Here is a 21,246-nt window from a genome sequence, read left to right as displayed (position 1 = left end):
ATGGCACATAAGCTTTTGCTTTACGCAGATGATATTTTATTATTCGTCTCTGACCATACTAGATCTATGCCTTGCCTCCACAGAATTATTAATTCCTTTTTTACATTTTCAGGATACAAAGTTAATTGGTCTAAATCCAAAGCTTTGGCTTTGACAGCGTACTGCCCAGTAACGGCTTTCCAGCTGGGCACTTTCCAGTGGCCCAAACAGGGCATTAAGTATTTGGGCATTTTATTCCCAGCAAAATTGTGTGTTGTAGTTAGAGTAAATTTTAACCCCTTAATAAAACGGTTTTCGAGCGATGTGGACAGGTGGGCTTCATTGCATTTATCTATGATCTGGAAAGTTAATGTTATTAATATGAATTGTATTCCAAAATTCAATTACTTGCTGCAGTCTCTCCCTATAGATGTCCCCCTCTCTTATTTCAAGCAATTTGATAGCATAGTGAAGTCCTTCATTTGGAATGGTAAGCGTCCCAAATTACATTTCAATAAGTTACATAGGCCGATTGACAAAGGTGGGCTAGGCCTACACAAGATTTTATTTTATTATTATGCATTTGGTCTCAGACATTTGGCTCATTGGTCGCTTCCACCTGAGAGAGCCCCTCCCTGGTTCTGTATAGAACAGGAAGTTCTTGCCCCTATTTCACCATTGCAGAGCCTTTCTATCAAATTAATCGGAGAAGTTAAGTTACACCCCGTTATCTCGCATTTGCACGCGATATGGACAAAAGTGTCCAGAGTGTTTAATTCAGACATTTATTTAAATGTTGCCTCGAGCATATGGCTGAATCCCAAATTATGCATCAACAAGTCCCCTTTTTGCTGGTCAGAATGGATTGGGAGGGGGTTACTACACTCTGTGACCTATATGAGAGTGGAGCGTTGAGATCCTTTCAAAATTTGGTTCAGCTTCTTGGGATTCCCAGATCTCAGTTCTTTAAGTATTTACAGTTGCACCATCTGCTTTGTACTGTCTGGGAGTGGTGATTACTGCTTTTGGAAAAGGTCATGAGGCATCGATGTATTACTCCCTGTTAATTCAGAGTCTGGGGACGGAACTTCAGCTTCTCTTAAGAGATTATGGGAGAAAGATCTAAACTTGGTATTGGAGGAGGGAGTGTGCTAGGATTCTAAAAAACGTCAAATCTGCATCTAGAGATGCAAGGGTTCGCCTTATGCAATTTAAGATTTTACATAGAGTCTATTGGACCCCCTCTAGATTGCATAGGCTTGGTCTTAAAGACACACCCACCTGCTGGCGATGTCAATCAGAAGATGGAGACACAACCCCTGTCTTTTGGAGATGTGTTAAGATTCAAGAGTTCTGGTTGAGGATTCAGAGTTTTATGTGCGAGGTTTTGGCCTCTCAAATTTTATTCTGCCCCAGACTCTGTATCTTAGGAGATGGGGCAGTCATTAATTTGGAGAATAAGCATGTGAAAAACTGGGTCCTAACTAGTATTATGATTACCAGACAGATTATTTTAAGGAGTTGGAAGTCAGCTGGAGTGTTCAGAGGTGGCCAGAGTGGCAGCTCTTGAGGAGGGTATATCCAGAAGACTGGGGAGTCTAGACCTGTTTGGGGAGAAATGGGGCAAATATCTGTCTTTTTTGGAGGGCTCTCGGGGAGGGACAGTGGAGAGAGGTGTAGGGGATGTGTGTGATTAGTTTATTATTTATTATATATATATATATGTATACACACTTATTTTTGTGTGTGTCTGTAATTATGTCTGTAATGATGGGGGTCAGGTGGGGGATTGGGGGGGATAGTTAGGGTTAAATATTGATTCTGTATGTATATGTTTTGATGTTCCTTTCTAATAGATGAATCAATAAAATTGTTAATCGCAAAAAAAAAGCACACTCAACTAGAGACATGGCCTCGTCAAGGGCATGGACGAGCGGTGTGTCTTTAAAAGACATACCGTATGTTTTGCAAAAGAATGGTCTTCTCAAAACACATTCGAAAGGTTTTACAACCTAGATGTAACGTCTCTCTCTTCACAAGTCCACTCTGTTTAGAGTGCTTGCTATTTTGTTTGCCAAACATATACTTATGCCCCTCCCCTTAAGTACGGGCTCCCCATCATTTTACACAACCGCCTGCATCAGGCCATTGTAATTTACCAGAAAGTCACAAGCACTTTCATTATAAATAAACTCCCTTCCTGACTGGGGTCATGAAGAGGTTAATTCATACTGTATGACTATAGTTCTATAGCTCCCCTCCTGGCCCAACATAAGGGTCACTCAACTGTGGCATACTCATGTCAGTCGCCGTCCCGCGGGACTGCGACGTCATGTTTCCTCTCTGGAAGGTTATGTTGTGTAGTGCGGTGTGATGGGATTCTGTTCCCTATATGCATTAGCATTGTCAAGTGTACTGAGTCATAAGGGAACGTCTCGGTTACGTACGTAACCTCGGTTCCCTGGGATGAAGGGAACGATACATTGTGAATGCTGGCCGCACTACAAGACTCAGAGTTCTTCTGAGTTGCGAGCGATGTGCTCCTTGTCCCTCAGTCAGAAAATTCTGAGGAATGGTGTTTGTGCACCTGCTTTTATAGCGGACAGCTTCGAGCTCAAGAGGGCGGGGCTCAAACACCATAGCCAGTGTTGGAATATTGGTGTTATTGTAGAGAGGTTTCAACTAGGTCGTGTGGAAGGACACTCCCCATATGCGTTAGCACGCAATGTCTCGTTCCCTTCATCTCAGGGAACTGAGGTAATGTAGGTAACAGAGACGTTTTCTATCTGCTTTGCTACTCTCTATGATGTAATTCCCTCCTGCTCTGTCTTTGCTAATGTAATGAGGGCAATAGGCCATCTGCTAGTGCTATCGCCGCCTTCTGGCATCGTCATGTTAAAGTGATAGCGGGTTTAAAGATTTAAAAACCTATCGCAAACAAAAACTAAATATTTCTTAAGATTGTTTATTTTATTTTAGTTTAAGAAAATTGATTTTTTTTTACATTTAGTTTTAGTTTACGATAATAACCTTGGTCTGTCAATAAGAACTTGGAAATCAAAGCAGCGAGTGAATTAGCTGAAATTAGTTTTCTTGAATGCTGGTGGCTGAAAGGAAAACATTTTTATTTTTAAAGTTGGCACTCCTATCGTCTGAGATTTTAATTAAAAAAGTATAAAGTCAAGCCAAGTTATGTAAAAAATTTAAAAGCTTCTGATATGGATCACAAATGTAAAGATTTTTCCAGTTATGAGTTTGAGTCTAAGAAAAAAAGATCACTCTGCTATGTCTGAAAAGTTTGTGGATTTCATTTTGATAGCTTTACATACAGTATTTGCTGCCCCCTTCCTGTGAAACCTGTTTCTGAACAAGTCATTTCCTGTTTAGGCCTTCATTGGGTCAAGCTTGTGAAAACTGGCTCTTATTTAATGCCAAAGTTGGAAAGGTTTAAAGTTAAGCTAAGCTTTTTTAATATTTAATATTTAGTTAGTTAACAAAAATACCAATTCTCTCATCAATTACTCACCCTCATGCCAACCCAGATATGTATGACTTTCCTCAGCAGAACACAAATGGAGATTTTTATTAGAATATCTCAGCTCTGTTGGTCCACACAATGCAAGTGAATGGTGGCCAAAACATAAAAGCTCCAAAAAGCACATAAAGGCAGCATAAAAAATTACTTGAATATAGACGTTTTTCACCCGCAACTATCATATTGCTTCTGAAGACATGGATTTAAACACTGAGCTCATATGGATTACTTTTATGCTGCCGTTATGTTCTTTTTGGAGCTTCAAAGTTTTAGTCACCATACACCAATATTCCTCTAAAAATCTTAATTTGTGTTCTGCAGAAGAAAAAAAGTTGTTCACATCTGGGATGGCATGAGGGTGAGTAAATGATGAGAATTTTCATTTTTGGGTGAACTATCCCTTTAATGACATTACTTTCTAAATTAAGTAGTTTAATAAGTTAAAATAACCTTACTGTACATTCAATTAATTATTTCTGTCTAATTCATGCCTAACTAGTGCATTATTGTGGACCCTTAAAATAAATTACCAAGAATCCTAAAGGTCCTAAAATAGACTTTCCTTTTTGATTTTGGAGTGAAATATGACCCAGACATGAAATTCACCCACTATCCTTTTATCCTAGTACTCCATGTTGATTGACAGTCATCAAAAACAACACATACAATTCAAGTGGCATCATCATCACAAGTTTATTATGTGACTTTATACAATAAAAATGAAAAAATGAAAACAAAAAATTAGGCTTTTTTTTTTTTAATAAAAAGAATTTAAGAAGTACATGACTGAAAGCTAAATGTGGTATGGCGGGAGGCCAGCTCTGGGTGGGAACTCAGTGCCTAGATAGAGAAAAAAAAACAAAAAAAACAACATAACTGGCCAATAATGCCAGCTCACTGTCAGTAACATGAGAAAAAAAATGAACACCCAGTGGTCATCATTAGATGAGAACAAATCACTTTAAAAAAGCCTCATAATGCATCACAAATCCTCGTAGTATCTGCATAATCACGTCTCACAATGGAGGATTATCTGACATATCATGTGACAAATGATGTGCTACCTTGTAAAGGAACAGTTCACCCAAAAAGGAAAATTCTGCCATCATATATAACCGAATTTCTACTTGTTGGTGTACTATTCCTTTAATAACGATGTCTCAGTAAACGAACAGTAAACTGGAACATTAAATGAGAGAACAAAATAAACAAATATCACAAAACAAAAGTAACTGATGTTATGTTTCCTGAAGGTAAGGTCCATGGCTAAATAATTTAAATTACACAAACATTGGAAGAGCTTAACATTTCTGGAAGGGAAAAAGCCACAAAAACGTTGTTTAACAACAGAAATGCCTGAGGTAAGATTCAGCCTTTTATTGATGTGGTCATTCAATATGCAGTTGGAAAGCAGGAAGTGACCTCTGGATCTAAATACATTAAACAAATACAAATGAGAGGATGGGACTTGGTCGGCTTACAAAACAAATCCAAAGTGGTTATTCTTTCAAACAATATTGCATATCTCTGGGATGTTTTTTGTAATGTTTGAATTCATAGGTTATGTGAGCTACAGAGTATCTCAGTTTCTCAAGTCCAGCAAATGAATGTCTAAAGCCTTTAGATGTAGAAAAAGAATGCAATGGGCAGACAGGGTGAAGTGATTCCAGGTCAATGAGGTGTCCAGAGGTGTGTGACGCTCAAAGCTGTCCTCTCATATGCCAACAGGGAAAAAACAAGATTGAATAAACAAAAAAACAAGGGGCTGTATATAAATGTATGGGGTGTTTTTTTTGGTCGGCAGACAGACTGAGGGTCCAGACTGGTTGAATTGGTAACTAGAATGTGGTGATGGTCCCAGTGTTTTAAAATATCTTTTTCTTTTTGTTCTTTTCCAAGGTCCTTTTGGATTGAAGAGAAAATGAGAAAGAGAAAAATTAGTAGGAGAAAAAAATAAATAAATAGTCAATAGTCACATGTGTATTTGTGTGTGTGTGAAAGTCAGACAATGGCTCTGTTTGAAACCCTGTTGAGCTGCCTTACTGTATGATGTCTACATAGGCAGCTACCTTCAAAGGCAGCATCCTAACCCAAATGGAACCTCATTAGTGACTGAACGGAGACACTCGTCATAAACAGCAGTTCTATTGTTTCACTGTGTTTCACCTACATCTCCGTTCTAGCTCTTCCTTTTCTCAACAAGTTTGGAACTATGTAATGTGGCACAAGGGATGTTAATGAATAATCGATAATTCGTCATTAATAATTTGATCGATTAAGCTTATCGATCATCGATTAATCAATTTCAGCACAAATGTGTTCAGTAATCATGCCAGCAGATAGAGAAAAGACTGTCTATACAGTCATCCGCCACTAGCCCTTTTCCACCAAAATGGCGATGGTTCTCATGCCGAGGCTGTGCTCGGCTGGTTCACAGCTGGGGCAGTCTGGAGCGCATTGGCAGAGCGGAAGCTTCGCTTAGTAGTGTAAGACAACTTCCGCTGCAGTTTCAATGACAGTGCCCACAGCACGGAATTATTATGGACAATTTTATGTGCAATTCATCTCAAATACTTCATCTAAACAGACCTACCTCACCGCACAATCATTACTCAGGAATGACTAAGTCAAGAAAAAAGGTGTCATGTTTTTTTATTATTTTAAACAGGATGTGAGCAGGGAACACGTTATTCTATGCGGCATCCACGCACAACTCACCACGCACCCCACCGAGAGCGAACCACAACTTCTTGCCGTATCTCCTTGTAGACCTTTTTTCCTTTGCGATCTCTCCGGTTTATATCGCAAGTAGAGATCTCATTTTCTCATGTTTCCTGAACGCTTTTGACGTCTGACATTTTTGTGGGTTTTTTATTGTTGTTATAGAGTGAAAATGTACACCTTGCTGCAGACGGTAGCTACTGTACCTGGTGACCAAACATTATCCCTCCCTCTGCTCCCTGATGTAATCGGTTTCTGCATAGAGACCAGCAAGCTTTTGGCGCCAGTGCGCAACCTGATTTTCTAGTCCGGAATGGAAATGTGCGGAGCATTTAGAGAACTTACACCAGCCCAAGAACCTGCCCTCGAACAATGTAGGTGGAAAAGGCCTAACAGTGTGTTGAAGTACAACATGACAACAAGCAGTGTTGATCTGCTGTATCATCCACACCGACAATCAAGTCAGTTCTCACCAGGAGATCATAAGGTTCATTAGCCTGAAATCTCAGTCACCAGTATAGAGTAAAAAATGTAAAATATCCCACGATCTACAACGTGAAGCTTTAATGAACTTGAATCTGTATCTTCTATAGAAGTTATTATTAACAGTAATACATTAACGGTGCATTAACAATTCATAAATTCATTCTAAGACTGAATATATTAAAAATACACACTGAACTGAAAATAAAGGAAAACAGCAATACTCACATTTCTAAAAGCGGCACTACGTAAGATTTTTTTTAATTACAATTAACAAAAGTCTATAACTGAGTAAGTGCATAAAAATACACTGGTTTCAGCACAGACTCATAAAAGTCATTCGTTCGGGAATCGCACTACACTGGTCAGGCTGTATGTTTTGTGCTGCTGATTCAATAGCGGTGTTGCAATGCTGCTGAATGGTAGTGCAGGAAACACTTACTGTGTACTTTAGTACAAAGTTGCGTCTGCATCAACGGAAAAATGCACGATTGAGAACTGTTAATGGAACTGAAAATCATTCGGTTCTGGTATTTAAAAATAAAAAAAGAAAAGAAAAAAAGAACCGCTTCTGAATAAGAAATTACACACTTCAGCTTTAAGGCAGTGTAAATTTGCTGCTTTCTGTTTAAAAAAAGCCTTTCGCATCGGGAATGTGCCAATTATGCCTAAAAATGTTCCCTCGCTAGGCAGCTCACTAGGTTTTGGAACAGAACTGGTGTGTTTACCTGGAAGCGTCCAGTTTCTGCTGCTCCAGCAGGCGTTGTTGAGCCTCCCAGCTGATCTTCTCCTCCTCAAACTGACGTCTCTTCTCCTCAAGCTCCTTGTGCTGAGCCTCCAGATTCTTCTTCATCTGCTCATGACGACGCTGCAGCTAAAGAGAACAAAACAACACCAGAAGACTCAAACTCACCATGGAATACTAGAATACGTACTTATTTCCTACTGTGTAGAATATACTGTAAACTGCATACTTTGTTTTAAAAAGTAGTACGTAAAACAGTACATTATATGCACTTAGAATTGCAGGGGGTCAGGAATTGGCTTGTTAGCCCCTGCTGGTAGATGCTGGAACTACATCCTATGATGGGGAAAATCATGTTTCTCCGTTGAAAGCCATTTAAAAGTAGTTGTTTTTTGACAAAATGTTTTGTTTTCCAAAAAACCATTTGTCAGAATTATTAAATTCTACATTTTCCAGAGACAGATTGTTTTGAAGGGTTCTTAAAAGCTTGAAATGGACTTATAATTGTCCCTATCTGCTGCAATTGAAAAATGATGAGTCACGTGACAAACGATCCCGGAACTGAGCGCCCATGAGCGAAAACGGCAGCTGCCAGATTATGTACTTCCGTGGAACCCTGCGTTAGCAGAGCACTCCGATAGAGTTAAATTGGGATGCTAACAGATAGCTGTGCACAGTATAAAGTATTATGCCATTTCAAACATAGCCCAAGCTCAGACACATATGAGGTGTATAGATTTGCATAAATGATGACCAATAAGATGAATTATGACAGAAGTCATTTGTTGAGACAAATACTTGAAGGTTAAATAAATGTGAACCACCACAGCGGTTTCCACAACATGGTCAAGGATGATGTTTTAAGTGTTGGGTATGTGTGTGATATACCTCTGCCTCAGATTCTTTGAGTTTCTGGATCTTCTCTTTGACCTTCATCTCAAACACCTGCTCCATCTCCATCTCCATCTTCTTCATCTTTGTCACATGCTCTCTTCTTTCCTCCTCCATTTGTGCCAGGGGGCTCCTACATTCACGAACACATACACAAAGGTGTACAGGCAGATGCAAAACAAACACATTCATTAGATTGTCATAAAGAGCGACTTTAGAAACATAAATACACCTGTGAGGCAGGAAAGGAGCTTGAAGGAAAGAGGACACCCTGGTGTGAAAGGCTTTAGGACCCAGAGCAGTGGAACTGTCCGACGAGTGAGTGTTAGTGAAGCTGAATCGCAGCTGTGTTAGTGTGCAGCTGCAAGTTTAACACTGCTCAAGTAGCACAGGGACCCACAGAGCCCTGGGTTTCATTGGTTTTCATTCAATTAAACACTTATCATAACTAATTAATAAATACAGCTAATCTGGAGCTGGATTAATTAAGGCCTGTTCACACCAAATCAGATTTGAATAAATGGCACCACAGTTCTTAGATTATTTTTTGCACAAAAACTGTTTGCACACACTGAGTCCAATAAGTTTTTGTTTTCATTGAACACATACTTTAATAAAAAAAATCAACACAAAAACAAAACCAAACACACACACATGCAAAGCAAAGCAAAAAACAAACAAAAACACACACACACACACACACACACACACAATGCAAAATAACAAAACAACCAAACAAGAACACAAAAGCAAAAAAAAAAAAGTAAACCCACACACACAACAAAGCAAAACAAAAACACACACAGCAAAACACACACAAAGCTAAACAAAAAGACAAACAAGAACTCACATAAAGCAAAACCAAACGAAAACGCACACAAAGCAATTTAAAGACACAAAGCAAAACAAGCCAAACAAAAACACACAAGACAAAACTTCTGAAGAGGTTCTCAGAATAGCCATTTAATTATAAAATCTTGTCGTGCAGAAAACTTGTGCTGAAAATACGAACTTAGTGTGAACAGGCCTACACACATGCCAGGCAGCATCCAAAACAGATTACAATGGAAACCTGTCCTGAGTTGCTAATCCTGTTAGTAACATTTATTCACTTAAGAAACCCTTTCATGAGTGTCGTTAAATTTACTACATAAAGGAGGACATCTAAGGCATGTATAGAGAACTACACCACAGAACAGTGATTTGACAGAGTTCCTAACACTGGACACAAAGCTGGAACTGTAGTTTGAGACATTAAGGAACATCTGAAAAGATGCAGGACTCTGAATGTGGATAGACACAGAGGAGGAGGGAGAAACAGAACAGAGGAAAGTACGAGGCAAATGTGAACTTGTGCATGACACTTACATGCCTTCACCTGTGTCAAATCTAAAATCAAGAGAACACATACACTTAGCATGCTCACACTGTTCAATGTGTTAAAGAAAAACACAACGTTAGCAGCAGAATGTTTTTCTATAGTCCCCTTTGTGTTTGGTTAAAGGTGCTGTAAGTGATTTGTTTTATTAAATGACATTCAGAAAACATCCTTATTACCTGTCAGATATAATTGAAATGTGTCATGAAATATCACACCTGTCTCTGTAACAGCCCTAAGCTCGGTAAACAGTGAGGTTAAGATATCAGTTGGCCGCAGTCAGATCGTTTGTTTAGCCAATCAGAAGACTTTCTGCCTGTCAATCGTTCTGCGCATTAACAGGGCAGCCCATAGATGCTTGTATAAGTGCCGGTAAGCTGTCCCCCGCTCCATCTGTCCCAACACAATGGTTTCCAAGTGTGTCTGTGTGTGTGCGTCTTTGGAGTGCGGGTTTTGGAAAGAGGGGGCGTAGCTAAATCAACGGCTAAGTCTGGTGGAAATTCCAGAATGACTCAAATTGTTTAAAGCACCTTTAAGATGGGGACTCTTCAGATAGACACTCTTTAGATATACATACAGTATGTGAGGGGGAATGTGAACGGTTGGTTAGCGTGCGTTTGGACTATATTTGAGTGTACGGTTAGTAAGCTCTGTGCTAAGGGTGAACAGCTTCGCTGGCTTTAGTGTTTTAGTGTATGTCATTCTGGCTGTGGGGTTAGGGGTTACGACCTTGGCACTCTGATCCATTGCCTCCATATAACAAACACAGACATGAAAACATGATGATCTACTTCATGTATTGTTAACTGACATCAGAAACCAGAATTGGTAATGTTTGTGGATGCCTATTTACAGTATTTTCTTGGGTTTTGATTAAAGAAGGAACAGAATAAGACACACAAACAAACTCACTTCGTGAGCTGTCCTTTGCTCTTGTTGTTGTCTACCCCATTGTAGGTGACAGCAGCCAACTTCCTGCTGCGGTAGTTCTCATAATGCACATTGTTGGTCACGTCCTTCAGGTCCTGCATGTGAGTTCTGATGGGGTGGAAAAATAAATGGATAAGTAACAGATTCATACCTCAGCCTGTACACAAAGAGCCATTTATTGGAATTGTCTCTGTCAAATATGGATGCTGGGATGGTCTGAACAGGTAAATTGACTGATCAGGGGTCAGTTTGAAAGAGTTATGTGAATTTCAGCTCACTCATCTGGTATTAGTTTAGGTGATAAAACACAGTTACATACCTGATGAGCATGTTTCGAAGGATTGTGAAGTCACAGTGTTCGCCATTCTCCACTAGAAACAGAGATGATGATGATATTTACAGCATCACAAACAAAGTGTCTTAAGATGCAAAATGACTGTTTTTACACTACAATGTGCAGAAAACTTTCTTATCAGGAAGTTGTATCAAGCCAATATATATATGATGAACACCATTTTGAATATCATCCGTCCTATATAGTATGCTTAGGATTAGTATCCCAAATAATCGTACATTGACAATAACATGATGAAGGACCCTCAAGGTTTAATATTTCCAGTGGGGTTGCCACGGTGTACGGTTTTACTGGTTTTACTTGGTACAAGTGACAACACCGGTGTGAAATTTTATACCGGGTAAAAATGGGAAACATTATGAATGGAACTTCCAATATCAATACAATAGCCTAACGAATAGAATAGCCTTAAATAAAGAATAGTTACCTAATGAAGAGTTTACGACACATGATAGATGAACCTAAATAACGCATTGAAAGCCAAACGTTCTTAACCAACGTATCAAATTACATAGGAGGCAAAGTACGCACACTGACGGAAGACTTAAGACAGAAGTTTAATTGCAGGTAGTGAATATAATGTGCATGGCGAGTAACTGTAAGCCGTCTCGGATTTGGAATGACATAAAAAATGCTGTTAGACACACAGACACGTGCTTGAAGAAACACACTTTATTATATTTAGAACAGATAACAGAAAAGCCTTCTATACGCATGTCTGATGCGCTGTTTGTTCAGAGGCGTGCAGTCTCACTCTTTCTTTGTTTCAGTCTTCTGAAGTTTTTTTGCAAGAACAGTATCATCTATGAGTGCTGCAAATGACCTCAGACCATCTCAGCTCAAGAGGTGTTTTGAGTTCAGTTCACTTTATTTCCACAGAGCAGTTTATTGTGACCACAACTCTGCAGCCTATACATCTGTGATTAAAACATAAAATAATACAACACGTTCACCCCGAACCGTGATTATTATCATCATTATAATTATTATTTTTACATTTATAATTGTTTTTAGATCTTAATATGTATTAGTAATTTTCAGCCTGTTGTCATAGACGGATACTCGCTTGATGGTAAATGGAAAGGTGCTTATATATATATATATATATATATATATATATATATATATATATATATATATATATTTTTTTTTTACCACTTTGTGTTTATTGATCATTCATCCATCCTAACTACCCATCTACCTACCAATCCATTTACGAGGATTGTTTTGCAATGCTTCTTTAATGGTGTAACAAAACGCAATAGAAAGGCATTATATTTGTCTTAATCCATTCTTAGCACTATAGCGCTGCCATCATAGTATGCACTTTACATACTTCTATTGAGGCATTTATTAAGCAGTGCTCCGCTAACTGACATAGCAATACAAAAACCGTCCAGCAGGTGGCATCAGAGCTGGCACTGACTTGTGTCCCCTGCTGCGTATGCATCACTTATCAGATGAATGGAGCAGACCCAGCCCTTCTTCCTAACCACATGCAAACTGTGTGCTCATCCATCCATCCTTATTAAGTACCCATCTACCTAACAATCCATTTACTAATACATCTTTTTTTCTATCTACCCATCCATCTACCTTTCTACCTATCTATTTACCTATCTGTCTATTTTACCAATCCATCCATCCTTTCTAAATACCCATCTACCTAACAATCCATTTACTAATCCATCTGTTCATCTTTCTACCTATCCATCCATCTACCTCTCTACTCACCATTTACATATCCATCTACCTTTCTACTTACCTATCTGTCTATTTTACCGATCCATCCATCCATCAATCTATCCATCCATCCTTTCTAACTACCCATCTACCTACCAATCCATTTACTAATTCATCTGTTCATCATTCTATCTATCCATCCATTTCCCTATCCATCTACCTATCTGCCTATTTTACCAATCCATCCATCCATTTATTCATCCATCCTTTCTAGCTACCCATCTACCTACCAATCTATTTACTAATCCATCTGTTCATCTTTCTGTCTATCCATCCATCTCCCCCCATCCATTTACATATCCATCTACCTTTCTACCTATCTATTTACCATCTGCCTATTTTACCAATCCATCCATTTATCCATCCAACCATCCATCATTCCATCCATTTACTTACATTTCCATCCACATACATTTTTTTCTATCCATCCATCTACCTCTCTACCCATCCATTTACCTATCCATCTACATTTCTACCTATTTACCTATCTGCCTATTTTACCAATCCATCCATCCATTTATTCATCCATCCTTTCTAGCTATCCATCTACCTACCAATCCATTTACTAATCCATCTGTTCATCTTTCTATTTATCCATCCATCTCCCTCCCCATCCATTTACATATCCATCTACCTTTCTACCTATCTCTTTACCATCTGCCTATTTTACCAATCCATCATCCATCCTTTCTAACCCATATACCTTCCAATCTATTTACTAATCCATCTGTTCATCTCTCTATCCATCCATCCACCTCCCTACCCATCTATCTTTCTACCTATCTATTAACCTATCTTCCTTTTTTACCATTCTATCCATCCATCCATCATCCACCTCCCTACCCATCCATTTACCTATCCATCTATCTTTCTACTTATTTATTAACCTATCTTCCTTTTTTACCATTCTATCCATCCATCCATCCTTTCTAACCCATATACCTTCCAATCCATTTACTAATACATCTGTTCATCTTTCTATCTATCCATCCATCCACCTCCCTACCCATCCATTTACCTATCCATCTATCTTTCTACTTATTTATTAACCTATCTTCCTTTTTTACCATTCTATCCATCCATCCATCCTTTCTAACCCATATACCTTCCAATCCATTTACTAATACATCTGTTCATCTTTCTATCTGTCCATCCATCCACCTCCCTACCCATCCATTAACCTATCCATCTATCTTTCTACCTATCTATTAACCTATCTTCCTTTTTTACCATTCTATCCATCCATCCATCCATCCATCCTTTCTAACCCATATACCTTCCAATCCATTTACTAATACATCTGTTCATCTTTCTATCTATCCATCCATCCACCTCCCTACCCATCCATTAACCTATCCATCTATCTTTCTACCTATCTATTAACCTATCTTCCTTTTTTACCATTCTATCCATCCATCCATCCATCCATCCATCCTAACAACCCATATACCTTCCAATCCATTTACTAATCCATCTGTTCATCTTTCTATTGATCCATCCATCCACATTCCAACCTTTCTACTTTTCTGCCTACCTAACTTTCTACCTACCACTCTACCTATCTGACAAACACAGTGGCTACTATGACTCTAAACTTGGACACTGCACCCTGCTCTGAGTTCAGGTTACTGAGTAGATTAGGATGAAACAAGTCTGGTGTTATCACAGGTCAAGGGTTCCAGGAAAGAAGAGCAGATCTGGCCTGACATCAGCTCCAGACAATTCGTTTTAGTAAACCCTCTGGGTGCAACAGGAAAATTTACAAGAAGTGCAAACGTGATCTGACAGCTTTTACAGTGATTGGAATGGAGTGAGCAGAAGTTAATAGGCGTAACATCACAGCTAGCATCCTAAGCTTCTGCTTAAAGTGCATGAGTATCATATATCTGTGGACTTTAATCTTCAAGCTTAATTTATGGCTCCAGCAAAGCTCATATTTCAAACTGTATGTTTATGTGCGTCATGTGACAAGCCCTACAGGAAAAACATCAAAAGACACACACTTCCTGTTTGCAGGCTCACTAACCGCCCAACCCACTGCACACCCTAGAGTCATCATCACATGACCTTAAATACACTGTGAACACAATCACCTTATAATGCCTTTATAAATGTCTTAATGTTTTCTTTTGTGTCGAGCCCTTTATTTAAATCACTAGGACTTTAGTTTAGACCTGAAATCTTCCATTTCTTTATTACATCAAGAACAATCCCTTTTTTCCTTCCAGCTTGTTTTCATCAACAAACTTCTTGTGAGAATGCCAGCCATGCTATTTAAAGAGATACTTCAACCAAAAATGAAAATTATGAATTTTCATGTAAAGTTAAACTTTTTAATTAAGGAAAAATTACTGAGTGCACCTTTAACAATCATTTGGTTTTCCACTGTCACAAGTCTTTCCTGAATGGATTTACTGGAGGCTAAACATCATCTGGTGAATGTGTCACAAGTAAAGACTTCTAGTAAAGTCGTGATGACTCCAGCTTAGAATAAAGCTAAAATAAGATGTTTAACTTTGTTCTAGAGGAACACACATCACTTAGACTCTGCATCATTGTGGCATGGGAAAGATCTGCTGTGTAATAGAGTACAACAACACCCTAAGGGCCTGTATTAACCTACAAACACACTCAGTGACCTTTCACCCCTTACCTTCTGCCACGCCCCAGGGGTACTGCCTTCCCCGTACACGCTTCCCATTGACCTCTATGATGGTGTTGCTGCCCACCACAGCCAGAGGCAGACGGTCCTGAAGGGCACAAAATCACACAAATTCATATTTACATATGTAACATGCAAAGATGTTCAAAATCAGGCAGCTGATATTGACTCATAATCATAGTCTGTGTGTGTGTGTCAGTTTAACCTATTTTCCTCATGGGGCAAAATTTATGAGCCGATCTTTGATCAGTTAATGCTCTGCGAGTGTGGACTGCGTTTCAACTTTGAAAAAAACAAGTAAACTGCAAAATTTCAGAAGTGACAATCGCATTTAAACTTGGGAATGAATCCCCTAAATGACTGTTCCAAAAGTCACACCCAAATTTTTGCAATGGTTGACATAGCAACATTTATGTTTTGCGGCTATAAACAAGAAACATGAACAACAACAGTTAAACCTGTTTGCTGTGAAACTGTTGCCGCAATTTTTGACCAAAGGGTTGTTGACAAATAAAGTCGCCCAAGCTGATAAAACTAAGAACTCTAGCTTAAAACACGTCAAGTTCTTAGAAATTTACTCTTTGTTGATTACATACATTTTTGAAAATCATCTATAGCATTTTCTACACAAAAATGTAATCAAAGAATAATATAAAAAAAGTGATTTAAATTACTTGACTTTTGTCATGAATTTGAGTATATTAATATTCATACATTTTCTCAGGGTTACTCCTTTGACATTAACAAAATGTGCCTTTTCATTAAGTATTTGTTTCAGCAATGAGGCCCTTAAGGGATTCTCACTGTTTCATGTTCTTTTTGTCACATGACAACAGAATGGCTACCTGCATGTTGGTTACATAATATTTTAAAACAAAGCTTATTTTTGTAAAGAAATAATAATAAATGATTATTTAAAACTACTTATGACAACATTTTCTGGACGGTTATACCACTTTTACATTTTTTACATAGGCCCCAGAAGAAATATCAAAATAACCTTGAGCTCAGAAATTAAAACATGTTCATCATAGCAGATGTGTATTCAAGTAACTGTTTAGTGATAGTGGCACCTGGTGGCTGAGGTTGGTACCACATGCTAATTGTTAGCTTTTCTCTCATGTGTTGCCTCTTGAGGAAAATAAAATTCAGAAGAAAAAATATTTGAGATAGAAAAAAAAAAAATTCAGAGAGAAAGAAATAAACATTTTCAGAAAAAAAAAAAAAAAAACGTTTTGCCCAAGAGCAAAAAGAAAATTCAGAGAAAAAAAAGATTTCAGAGAGAGACAATTTTTTTTTCCAGAGAAAATAAATTTAATTTCAGATAAATTGTTTTTTTCTTTTTGTTTTAGGACAAAGGACACAGGAAGGCACTAAGAGACCTAAAAAATATGTTTCACCTACTGAATTTTTTTTTTTTTACCTTGCGGTTCAGGGCTTCCATACTAAATATATAGTCTGCATGTGCTGGGTGCTTCACATTGAATGTGTGCTCTGCTCTGTCATCTATTACAACAAATTCAGATGCTCATAATGTGGAGTTGTGCTTATGAGGATCGGCTAGCTTTATACATTTACTTAGAAGCATGCAGCACATGCAGACAGTTTATTTATGTAAATCACAGCCTCTCGTGGTTTATTAATCACATTAGGACATATCACGATTCATGTGTGAGCATTTAAAAAGCAGTCGTGTGTCAGTCAGACACTGTGCAGGTATCAATCCAGTCAGTGATTAGTACTACTGGTATTGCAGAAACACTGGTATTGTTACATCTTTTATATTTTACTATCAAATTGGTACCAAAGTACTGGTACTTTTGACATCCCTACTTTTGTCAGACCTTATTCACAGCAGAACCATCTTTGATTTTTGACAGGAACGACAACGAGGCTGTGAGGGATAGACTTAGTCTCTTCAATGGTTTGTACTGTTGTTAAAAATGTTTTTGTATTGTTCCACTGATGAAAAATTGAAAAAATATATTTCCTAGAAATTTCAATGAACAAAAAACTACAGACAATGATGAGCTGTGGAAAATAAGATGCAATTTAGGAACTTATTTATAGCTTTATACAGTGCATGTCATTGAAGAGACGGTAAGTCTATCCCCCACAGCCTCATTTTCGTTCCTGTCAAAAATCAAAGATGGCGCTATATTGTGAATAAGGTCTATTTGGCAGCATTTTGTTTTTGTTCTTTCAGCTGCTGTTTTTGAACAGCATTCTCTCTCTCTCAAGTGCTATGTTGCCCTGAGATCGCAGGGCTGGTGGGAGCAACTGGTAGCAAAAATTTGCAATGTTGACAAGACACAAGACACACATCTCAGATGAGCAGTCAGTCAGCATCTAAAAGAGAGGCATGACTGCAATAACAACCTGTTGTTTAGTACTCACTCCTGAACATAGAATTCAGTGTGTACAAAACAGGAATAAAAAGAGGACTTACAACTATATTTAGCTTATAATTGTCAGAACAGAGTAAATAATTCATCAACTGTGGAGAACACACACAAACCTTGATCTTCTTCACTAGCTTGCTCTCCTCCTCATCATCTGTCTCTGGGAACTCATAGATTTTGATCTTGTGTTCCTGGATCTCTCTCATTATCTGGGAAAAGAGGAAAACAAAAAGACAGAGTAAGGCATAAAGAATAAAAATTGTTCTGACAAGTAAAAAACAGATGGGTATAGCAGCTTGGTATCTCCCAGCAGACTCTATAGACTCTCAGTGTCACTGGTTTGGGATTGCACCTTTCATGTGAAGTGGAGATCTGCTCCCAAAATAGTCAGCGAACAGATTTATGTCCTCTTATAATGTGTTTTCACTACAGACAATGTCTTCAGCAACACTTAAACAATGTTATACGCAAACCAGTCTCTTCAGCTGTTTTGGAAATGTTAAACTATCCCACATGGATTGTTTTAAACAATGGGAATGCTTTTAGGATGGTGTGATGTGTGACATAACTCCAGAGTTTCAATGCAAGGTCAATCAATATCAAACTGAATGGAGAGTGAAAGCTTTTCATGCAACCACATTTGTAACAAATTTACCTTAAAGGTGACATATCATGGAAAACCAGTGTTTGGTCTTACTAAAATACACTAAAAGCCATTTTAATTGTAAGGGTCAGCGAGGATGAAATCCGGTCATGTAAAATTAAATTAGGACATTTTTTGTGGACCTCAGGGTACAAAAGGAAATGGAACAAAAGTGTGAAATATGGCCCCTTTAAACAAACTGAGAATTTATTTTCGCACATGAACACTCTCACCTGCTTCTTGAACTGTTGGCACTCCTCTGGAGTCATTGTATCTGCTTTAGCTATGAGCGGGATGATGTTCACTTTTTCATGTAACCGTTTCATGAACTCAATATCCAGTGGTTTCAGTCTGACAGAGACAGAGAGAGAGGGAATGCAAGGGTTTAAGGTTTCAAATTCAACTCGGAGCACGAGTCCAAAAACAGCCCCACAGGTCTCTACACCACAGTAGTGAGGTATCACATTCATACTGCTGTTTGGCAGCTTGGCTTGTAGTAAAGTTACATGTGCTGTGAAGAGCAATAAATAAATGGCAGGAAATTAATCTGTGCCTGTCCGCTCAGACAGTGTGACTTTAAAGGACTTATTCATTACACATAAATACACATATGCACACACATTGCATTCTTTTCAGCAGTTTCTTTTTGGTCTTCATCCAAATATAGGCAAATTAAGGGAATAATTATTCCAAACTGCATAATTTTTATTATTATTATTATTTATTTATTAAACACTCTTATTGTATTAGGGTTATTTTTGACCCCGGACAAGTAAAGAATACTTTATATTTTGCATTGGAACCAAAGACTGAACAAACCATTTTGTCAAGACCATCATAACAAACAAAATAAAAAAAGAAAATTCACTTTTGTAAATAACTGTTTAAGAGAAATAAAAAGTTAAATCAAACTCTTCCTTCCATTGTCTTAATGAGTCAATTTTGACCTGTATGGGAAGAAACAGTTGTGACCTTTTACCTTCTGACTTTCTGGATGTTACAGAGCTTTAAATAGTTTTTTGTACATCTATGAATCAAATTTAACCAATTGTTTTTTCAAATGTTCTCAAATTTAACCCATAGCCCCATACTGTTCTCTAGCTCCCCCACCTGCTCTACTGGGTACTGCATCTTTCCCACAAATTGCACACTTTCCTCCCAAACAGGGTTTGAGCACACATACTTGTCCACACACTGTATTTGTATTTTTTTTTTTTTTTTTTACAGTTTTGAACAGGTAATATGTTACATAATAAGTGTACTTACTTGATTTTATATAATAGGGTACAATGGGGCCAAAGGCCCCCAAATGGAAAAAGACCTACTAAATATAATTGTCACCTAAAACATTAGATGGAAAAAATAACTATTACAGCACCTTCCTAAACCCCTGTAACACTGCATCAAATTGTTTGACATTAGTGGAAGGCATGGATTTGTTGCAATGGACAGGCAAAGTGGGCCCATTTTGACTGCTGGAAAAATCAATAGAGATTCATTTACTTAAATTGCAACTATAAAATGTACAATTTTCTACAAGCAGAAAAAATCAGAAATTGTTGTTGTATAGTTAAGATATTATAAAATGACAAAAGTGATTGAAATAAATGTAAATTGAAACATCCTTGGACAATGTTTGCAAAGTTTTTAAACGTTTTTTTTATTATTTTTATTATTATTTAAAAATTATGTTACTCCATTAATATTCAGTGTTTTGGTAATGGTTTATCTTACGTCTGTTCTATCCAATACGTGAAACAGCCTACATCATGCGGGTATGCAAATTGAATTTGCTTTATTGCATATAAGCAGCCGGGTGTTGTACGATAAGTTCGGCTTAAACTGATGTGGAAAACGAGCGATGGAGGTTTGTGCTTCTATTAACATCTATGTGATTTAATATGAAATGTCCTTACACATTATTATGATTATATACAGTTAACTGATGAAGCACAATCCTCCATCACTCGTTTACCACGAGGATTCAGATAGATTATTGATTCAAGCTGCTCAGACTGATATGATCCTAACAGTCAGCGATCTGAATCCTAATGATAAACGAGTGATGGAGGTTTGTGCTTCTTCAATTAACATCTATATATTATGATTTAAGGTGCAACGTCCATGAAAACACATGATAATAATCACAGCTTGTTACAGTTTAGAAGCCTAATCATGCAACACCATATCGCCATTTTTAATGCAACTACATGGATAACTATGAAGCTAGAAAAAAAGTGAATTACAATTTTGTATCTTTGAATTTTAGGCATGTGGCATTTAACAAAATTGAATTATTTGAATTGTATTTTATAGATTTGCAATTTTTTATTTATTTTTTTCTCCCAATTTGGAATGCCCAATTCCCAATGTGCTTTTTTTAAGTCCTTGTGGTCACATAGTGATTCGCCTCAGTCCGGGTGGCGGAGGACGAATCCCAGTTGCCTCCACGTCTGAGACAGTCAACCCGCGCATCTTATCACGTGGCTTGTTGAGCGCATTGCCACGGAGACAGCAACCATGCTCAACTCACCATATGCCCCACTGAGAACGAACCACATTATAGCGACCACGAGGAGTTTACCCCATGTGACTCTACCCTCCCTAGCAACTGGGCCAATTTGGTTGCTTAGGAGACCTAGCTGGAGTCACTCAGCACGCCCTGGGATTCAAACTAGCACACTAGTGAACTCCAGGGGTGGTAGCCAGCGTATTTTACCACTGAACTACTCAGGCCCCATAGATTTGTATTTTTAAACAAATTTTGTGTTCTGAATTT

General features: G+C 38.0%; 1 protein-coding gene across 3 annotated transcripts in view; it reads right to left on the bottom strand.

The window, feature by feature from the left end:
• Positions 1-4,188: 4,188 nt before the first annotated feature.
• LOC127424846 (septin-7) overlaps positions 4,189-21,246 on the bottom strand; it is a 184,737-nt gene continuing 167,679 nt past the window's right edge. For 2 of the 3 annotated variants that reach the window (XM_051670331.1, XM_051670329.1), the window contains exons 6-14: positions 18,701-18,818; positions 17,941-18,033; positions 15,414-15,510; positions 10,982-11,033; positions 10,645-10,770; positions 9,723-9,743; positions 8,352-8,487; positions 7,447-7,592; positions 4,189-5,416 (exon numbers count right to left, since the gene is read on the bottom strand). In XM_051670331.1, the coding sequence (XP_051526291.1) occupies positions 5,380-5,416; positions 7,447-7,592; positions 8,352-8,487; positions 9,723-9,743; positions 10,645-10,770; positions 10,982-11,033; positions 15,414-15,510; positions 17,941-18,033; positions 18,701-18,818 (826 nt within the window). In that variant the 3' untranslated portion in view covers positions 4,189-5,379. The remainder of the gene's footprint in view (positions 5,417-7,446; positions 7,593-8,351; positions 8,488-9,722; positions 9,744-10,644; positions 10,771-10,981; positions 11,034-15,413; positions 15,511-17,940; positions 18,034-18,700; positions 18,819-21,246) is intronic. The other variant, XM_051670330.1, reaches the window with a different exon arrangement.

The sequence above is a fragment of the Myxocyprinus asiaticus genome, chromosome 34, assembly GCF_019703515.2.
Source record: "Myxocyprinus asiaticus isolate MX2 ecotype Aquarium Trade chromosome 34, UBuf_Myxa_2, whole genome shotgun sequence".
NCBI lineage: Eukaryota > Metazoa > Chordata > Actinopteri > Cypriniformes > Catostomidae > Myxocyprinus > Myxocyprinus asiaticus.
Note: the sequence above shows the minus strand (reverse complement) of the source record. Positions and strands in the feature narration are given on the sequence as shown.